Here is an 8,099-nt window from a genome sequence, read left to right on the forward strand (position 1 = left end):
GCTGCCATTGAGATGCGAGGTACTGGAGATACACACAATAGGGTTTCGAGTGTTCAGAGTGCTGATCATGATGCGGATGATGAGGGGTATCATTCTAACATCCTCTTTCGATCAAGAAAAAGCCAGAGAGAAGCGAGGAAAGGTCGAGGCCGACCTAGGAGAACCGATGACAAACTTGGTTCCATCAAGACCAAGATGCCTACCTTTCATGGGAAAAATGATCCTGAATCTTACTTGGATTGGGTTAGACGAGTTGAGCAAGTGTTTGAAGTCCACAACTATTCTGAAGAGAAAAAGGTGAAACTTGCAGCTATTGAATTTCAAGATTACGCATTTATTTGGTGGGAGCAAGTATGTGCTACAAGGAGGAGAAATAGGGAACAACCGATTGACATTCGGACTGAAATGAAGCAAGTGATGAGAAAGCGGTTTGTACCCTTCCATTATACTACGGACTTGTACGATCAGCTCCAACGAGAGAACGAATCTCTCAAGAGGAGGGGTTCCATGCAATCTACCTCTTTAAAGCCAGTTTATGCAAGAGATGATAAGAAGCTTCATTCAACATTTTCTAGGCCTAAACCTAGAATTGAATCACCTCATGAGGAGTCATTTTGGGAGACATATCAACGTCTTCTACACCAAAAAAACAAATGGAGTCAAATGGATGCTATCAAAGTGAGTTTTTTAAGAAGGAGGTAGCTGACCCTATTCCCAACAAAGGAGTATCTCATCCTATTGAACCATTTGTTGAGGAGGTTGATAATGAGAAAACAATCGAGGGCATTAAGCTAGATAAAGAGATGGAAAAATCTGATGAGATGAGTGGTAAAAAGGAAGAAAAAAGAGAAAGTGACCTGATTTTGAGCAAAAATGTGAGAGCTTATTGTTTTTCTAACGAACTTACCTTTGGTTTATTTAGTGTTTCTTCATTTGTGCAGATTAAGCAAAGTCAAGTGAAGTTAGTCATGCCATGCTCCATTCCAAAGTCACTTGTACAATTCACTGGTTTCCATGGAGTTTGTCTTTTAGGAATTAAATCTACTTGGGATCACCTCATGGAACAATTTCAATTCAAATCTGTCCATACCAAAAGGGAATCAATTCAAACCAACCATGAAGGGAGAATTCCAAACTTTGACTCTCATTTACTACCTATGGTTCATTCATCATTTTTACCTTCTTTTGAATATAATTTCCATCCTAACACTTGTAATTCTTATGCAGATTTTGAAGGAAAGTGTAAAAGGCTAGCAATGCCTTCTCTAGTTGAATCAATTGGTGGAAGGAATAATGAAGTGGCAAAGGGAGTATTCACATTTAAAACTTGTTCTATACCTTCTTACCATTTAGTTGATGATGTACCATTACTTCTTTACCCAATTTCTAATTTGTTTCAAGTTGAAGGTTATTTTGTTTTTGTAGGTTGTAAAGCTGTCCAAAATTTTTCAGTTTTGATTAAAGACTTACAACCTGATTTCGTGCTTATTCCAACTAAAGGTGGTGATCTTTCATGCTTATTCACACAACCAAAAGCTGGTGGCCAAGTGCTCAATTTGTCAACTTCAACTTGTGCTAGTTCGAGTAACCCTCATGAAGTGGATTTCAATTGTTTGCTACCTTATATGTTGGAAGATGAGAAATTGTGTGTCACGCAAGATCCCAAAGCTGTCCTCCACGAGTTGTTTAGTGCCTCATCCATGCAACAAGTTGCTTTCAATTTATCCATGCAAGATGATTCAAATCAATGTCAACTAGTGCTGGATTTTACACCTTTGCACAATCAAGGTGTCAATGTGAAGATTCATGACCAAAGGATAATTAGAGAGTTTTGGATTGCCACTTGGGATTTTCACACGCCTTACACAAGCTCTTTCCTACCTTGGCGCATGTCCTTGTTTGAGAGCTTCCCGAAGCTAACCAAACGACATGCAACATGGCTCGTAGTCATTCGTCTATTTCCGACATTGCTGTCCTTTAAGCGCACCATCGATTTGTGGACAAATCACTTTCAAGAGGAGATTTTGAAGATTTAAGGACGAATCTTTTCGAGGAAAGAGGGAATGATACGGATATGGGTGTGCAATAAATAACTTCAGCCTTGGGTCAAGGATTCTTTGATCAACATTGGTGGTCCGATGACAAGATCAAGATCCAAGAAGGTGAAGGAAGCTTTAAGAGCCTTGATTATTCACCATACAAGCAAGGAGCAGGCTAAGTTTGAAGAATTGATGGACCATGAAGTTACCTTGCTCACTTGTACATTTGAAGTGCAAGAATGATCTCCTACTTGGTAGATTAGTTAGTAGTTGATTTAAAGCTGCCTAGCTTAGTAGTTGTTAATCGTACAAAGGACATGTTGTCCTTGAGTTTTAATCCGTTAGTAAGTTTCATTAATTATTAGGCCTTATCGGGAAGTCTTAAAGAGCTGGCTCTTTAAGTTTCTGACCGAATTCCTGGCTGGAATGTAGGAGCCGCTCCTACATTGTAGGTAGATTATCAATCCTTACTCCAAACGGATTTACCCTAGTTCTGGCCTATAAAAGGCACCTCTTGTATGAGTAAAAGAGAGATTATTACAACCAGAAATCGTGAGGAATTTTCCTTCAAGTTCTTAATCGAACTTACTCTTGAATTCTTGAGTTCATTGCTTAGGATTCAAATCTGACTTTATCAATTAGCTTGTTCCCTAATCGTGGTGTCTCTTCATCCATCATTTTTGCTTAAAGTTGCTGATTATTTTTGTGTGTCAGAGGTCTTGAGTTCATGAGAACAATCGAGTTCAATTTCTATTGGGAGAAAAGATCCAACTCTGATAATTACAAGGTTGGGAGGGTCTTCCCCTAGGGTTGCTCATCACATTTGAAACGAGTTCTCAAAATACTATAGAGATGTCTTTTCTTCATGGTTTTTATTTTATTTTCATATTTTACGGCTATTTTTTCAATTGAATTCCTGATTTCAGTTGATTTGATATTACTAATTCATCGATTGGTTTGTTTAAATGAACATAAGTAATGAGTTTGATTATCGCAGATTGGGAAGCTGCAATTGAATATATACATTAAAAGAGTAAGCTGCTGTGGTTACACAGTTAAGGATCCATTTTATCCATGTGGGACAGAACTCCATCTTCATCATCAACCTCCCCAAAAACTTCCACTCTACTCGATCATAGGCCTTTGATAAATCCAGTTTTAGGATCATAAAATCATTTCTGCCTGTTCTCTTATTTTTCATAAAATGCAATAGCTCCTGTGCTAAAATAACATTATCAAGAATGTGTCTACCAGGGACAAAAGCAGATTGAGCAAAGGTAATGCACTTTGGGATGACTCTTTTTAGCCTGTTTGCCAACACCTTTGCGATGACTCTATAAATGACATTACATAAAGATATAGGCCTATACTGAGACAGATTTATGGGGGCTTCTACTTTAGGAATCAAAGTCACTATTGTTTCATTCAAAGCCTTTAGTAAATAGCCCCCAGCAAGAAACCTTTGGATAGCCATCACAATGTCAGTCTTGCATGTATTCTAGTATCTTTGAAAGAAAAAAGGGGGCATAGCATCAGGTCCTGGGGCTTTATCCGGGTGCATAGAGAATAATGCAGTCTTCACTTCCTTTTCCTCCACTGGTTTAATCAGCATGTCATTCATCGCCATTGTGACTATACAAGGGACTCCTTCAGTAACTGTATCAAAGTTATCCGATTGGGAAGATGTGTAAATTGCCTTGTAAAAGTTACAAATTTCCTCCTCTATCTCCTTTTCAGTCTCACACCAGTTCCCATCTTCCTTTTGCAGGCATGAAATTCTATTCCTCTGTTTCCTAGTTCTCACCCTTGCATGGAAAAAAGCTGTATTTTTGTCACCCTCTCTCAACCACCTACATCTTGCCTTTTGAGCCCAGTATATCTCCTCTTGTTTGTAAGCTTGACTTAGCTTCAACTTCAGCTCCGCAACTACCCCCTTGTTCTTCTCGTACTTCCCTTTTTTTGCCTCCAGGATCTTTTGCTTCAAGCTTTTTATCTCATTCCCAAAGTTTGTCTTGTTTTTCTTACTGTATTCTATCAATCTTGTTTTGCAGTACTTTATTTTTCTGGTCAAACTAAACATCTTGGATCCTTTTTGGGGTGTTGCCCATGCTCTATCAAATTCGTCTTGTATTTGATGATTCTGAGCCCATCTCTTATCAAAATGAAACCTGCTCCCTCCTTTCCTTTTCTTTGGTATTGTGTCAATCATAATCAAGCTGTGGTCAGATGCTTCCTTTTCTATATGTAAGCACTTTGCTGTCTCAAACTTTTTGGCCCATTCCTGATTTGCTAGTGCTCGATCTAATCTTTGTTTAATCTCCTGACCATCGCAATGCGAGCTCCATGTCCAAGGTTTCCCTTTATATCCTATGTCTACCAAATTATTCCTACTCACTAGTCCCCTGAAATCTGCAAAACTCCCTTCTGTTCTTTGTCTTCTCCCCCCCCCCACTTCTCTCCATTTGCCAAGATGTCATTAAAGTCTCCTGCTATGATCCACTTCTCACCCCACTGATTCATCTTACTTTCTAACTCTCTCCACTGACTTCTTCTTCTCCTATCATCTGTACTAGCATATATTCCCACAAAAGTCCATTCACACCTTGCCTTCATGTCCATCATACGAGCTGTGATATAGAAGCCAGCGAGCTCTACTTCTATTACTTTGATCCAATGTTTCCAAAATAGTGTCAAGCCCCCAGCTCTTCCTGCTGAATCTACAATTGCACTTTTATCAAATTTCAGCTTCTGTTTTACCTTTTCCATAAACTCTTTTTGGTTTTTTGTTTCACATAGAAATAAAACTTCCAGAGAGTGGATGTGTAGTACCTCCTTAAACTGGGGAACTATCAAGGAGCTCCCTGTGCCTCGACAGTTCCACACCCCTATCTTCATTTACACTGTGGAGGCCCTTCAGGGATTGCCTCCGTCACCCTCAGTAATGTTTCCATCTGCACCTCTTTCTTTTGTAATTTTGTCCTTCCTTGCTCCATGGTATCTGAGTCCACAAGCATTTCATCTAGTTCATCCCCCAGCATAGACTTCCTTTTTTCCTTTAACCTTGGTTGCTCATTTTGTATCCTAATCTCAGTCAAAGGAACTCTCCTCCCCCTTATACCTCCTCTAGAATATCTACTCTTTCGTCCAATCTTCACATTCTCCTTTTGATCCCCCTCCTGCCCAGTCTCCTTTTCTCTTCCTCCTGCACTACTCCCCTCCCCCTCCTCACCTCTTGGCCAGATTTCCATCCCTTCCCCTCCCTCTCTTTCACTCACATCTATCCACATTGCCTGTATATTCTCAGTTTCTTTTTCACCCTCATTTTCCTGTTGGTTCATATTTTGCTTGAAGGGCAGTTGTCTCTCTTTTTCTTTTCCCTTCTCCCCCCCCATTTTCCTTCTCCTTCAATTTCCTCTCCTGCACCATATCCCTCTTTTCCTCCTCTTTGTCCTCTATATTCCTTTTTTTCCCCGTTCTATCCGTTCCTTTCTCCTGCCCATTAGTTTCCTGAGGTTGTCCTTTTTCTTTCGTTTTCCTTTCTTCCTCACTCTCTCCAGCTCTCTCATTTATCACTAGCAACCCTCTTAATTGGGCATGTGGTCCCCTATCTGGTATTTTTTCTCCCCCTGCATTTCTCATTGGAGAGGACATTATATTCCCCGCTTTCAGCCACACCCCATATTGTCCATCGCTCAATGTTAGTCCATTCTGCTCCTCATAAGAACATGATTTATCATTGTGACCAATCACCCCACATCTATAGCAGAAATCCGGACACCGCTCATATTTAAATTCTGCCCACACTTCCACTCCATTGTGTTTGACCAGCATTCCTCTAATAAGGGGTTGGGAGATATCTACTTCTGCTAGAATTTTCATATGTTTCCCTTCTTTTCCATCCCCTGCTGGGATGATCACCTCCTTGACTGATTGGAATGCTTCCCCAATTTTAAATCCCGTTGCTCTACACAACCAGTGGATTGGGAGTTGCCACACCTGTATCCACATATGTGAGATAGTAAACCTCTCAGGATCTCTTTCAATGCCCTCACTCCATGGTTTTATTACTAGGAGCTGGTTATCTAGCACCCAAGGTCTTCCATTTAACGCTCTTTCCTTATCCTTTTTCTCTTCAAATTAAACTGAAAAACATTTGGGCCTAGTTCCGTCACCCTCATGTTCCTCGGATATCCCCAAACATGGTTAGTGAAATTCTTCACTCCTGTGAAATTTGCAATCTTTTTGCCTATAATCGTTCCCACTAAACTGAGTTTGCATTCCTCCATGCCTACCTCAACATCCCCCCAACTCAAATCTACTGCTTCTATTTCCTTTTCCCCCAGGTCAAATTTTTTAAAAGCTCTGTGCAGTGAGTTAGCCATGAGTCACGTTGCAAGGTTTCCCTTTACAGTCACTATAGCTGAATGCTTGCTCGATGTAAACCTGCGGAGACACGGAATGATGGCTACCTTATTTTCAGCCCCCTACAGGAATTAGTTTCCAAAAAATAGCAAGACAAGCAAACAAACAAGATGATATAAAACAGAGTTATTTATTTTCCAATAGCTCAAGGGTTTCACGAAGAGCTTTCCTATTGGTTTTACTGTTGTTTAAAACACTAAATGTTACCTCCACAAGATGCCCTAAAATACGAGAACAAGCAAAAATTTATTTACTTTCCTCTTTCTAGCGGTTGAGCTTCCCCTGGCCATTGCTCCCCTATTTCGGACAGAGTTAATGCCTTTCCTCTTCAGGCCTACTACCGACAGCTCCTTGTATTTTTCACGGATGGATTGGTATGATTTGTTTTGTGGTTGCAAGATTGCTCAAGTTCATCAGTGCTCACAAGCTAATGGTTTTGGATTTGTTTCCTTCACTTTTTGTTCCCCCCAGTTTCCCTATTTCAAAAGTTTAAAGTTCAAAACGCTTTTTACTCCTACACTGAGGAGGGAAACTCCACTAGAGAGAGAAGCTCTCATTTTAGAGAGAAGTAACTTGTGAGAAGTTCACAGATATATTCAAGGTAAGCAATCTGATGGTATATTTTACTCATCTTCACATGATAACAACCTTGTTGGATACACTGATAGTGATTGGGCTGGTGACATAATACAAAGCAGGAGCACTTCTGGTTATGCATTGTACTTGGGATTTGGTGTATTTTCTTGGTCCTCAAAGAAACAACAAATGATTGCTTTGTCCACAGCAGAAGCAAAGTACATGGCGGCCACAAGTAGTGCTACTCAAGCACTTTGGTTGCGGAGAATGCTTGGATTCTTACAACACAAGCAAGACGGTCCTACCAAAATATTTTGTGATAGTTTGTCTACGATTGAGTTGACAAAAAAATTCAGTTTTTCATGGGCGCAGCAAACGTATTGACATCAAGTATCATTTTATTCATGAGTTAGTTCAACAGCAAGAAATTGTCATTGATTATTGCAGAAGTGAAGATCAAGTAGCTAATATTTTGACAAAACCTCTCAAATTGGAGAGGTTTATGAAATTGAAGAAGATGCTCGACATGGTGAAATTTGAAGAGCTTGGTTTAAGGGAGGCAATGTAGGAAAATAAACCAAGCTATTTTAGTTTCCTAATTCTTTTTGGTATCTTATTTGTTTAGTTCCCATATTAGATTAGGAAATCTCAAGTCAGTTTCCAAATAAGTTTGGGTTTACAACCATATTTGCTTTAGGAAATTTTGGAGTCTATAAATACTAACAGTCTAGTAGGTTATTTAGGTGGAGAGTTGAGTTGAGTCTAGAAATTAGACTTGAGAGAAAATCTCATAGTTGAGATTTGTGAGTTGTTGTGAGCGAAAGGCTACGATTTAATATTTGTTTGAGTTAAATAAATTATTGAGTGTTTGTTCTCCTCCTCTTCTCACATATTTTTTTATATATGTGTTAGAATTGCTTCCACTGTGTGCATGGAGATTCTTCGTGCCAACAAAAACTAATCCTAAAGGCTTAGCTCTCTGCTTCACTTTTCAACACACATACACACACACACATATATATAGAGGTTAAAGAAAACCCAAAAATCTTGATAGCCAAACCA

General features: G+C 39.5%; 1 protein-coding gene across 1 annotated transcript; it reads right to left on the minus strand.

Moving 5' to 3' along the window:
• Nucleotides 1-3,537: 3,537 nt before the first annotated feature.
• LOC140013448 (uncharacterized) lies at nt 3,538-4,934 on the minus strand. Its single transcript, XM_072062730.1, has 2 exons — nt 4,506-4,934; nt 3,538-4,359 (listed from the first exon to the last, which is right to left on the minus strand). The coding sequence occupies exons 1-2, from the start codon at nt 4,932-4,934 to the stop codon at nt 3,538-3,540; spliced, it is 1,251 nt and encodes a 416-aa protein (XP_071918831.1).
• Nucleotides 4,935-8,099: the final 3,165 nt, after the last annotated feature.

This window comes from Coffea arabica, chromosome 8c (assembly GCF_036785885.1).
Source record: "Coffea arabica cultivar ET-39 chromosome 8c, Coffea Arabica ET-39 HiFi, whole genome shotgun sequence".
Taxonomy (NCBI): Eukaryota; Viridiplantae; Streptophyta; class Magnoliopsida; order Gentianales; family Rubiaceae; genus Coffea; species Coffea arabica.

Coding starts and splice junctions, on each gene's coding strand:
- LOC140013448 (XM_072062730.1), bottom strand. CDS start 4,934: ATGAAGATAGGGGTGTGGAACTGTCGAGGCACAGGGAGCTCCTTGATA. Junction 4,360..4,505: donor GAGACTTTAATGACATCTTG/GCAAATGGAGAG, acceptor TGCGATGGTCAG/GAGATTAAACAAAGATTAGA.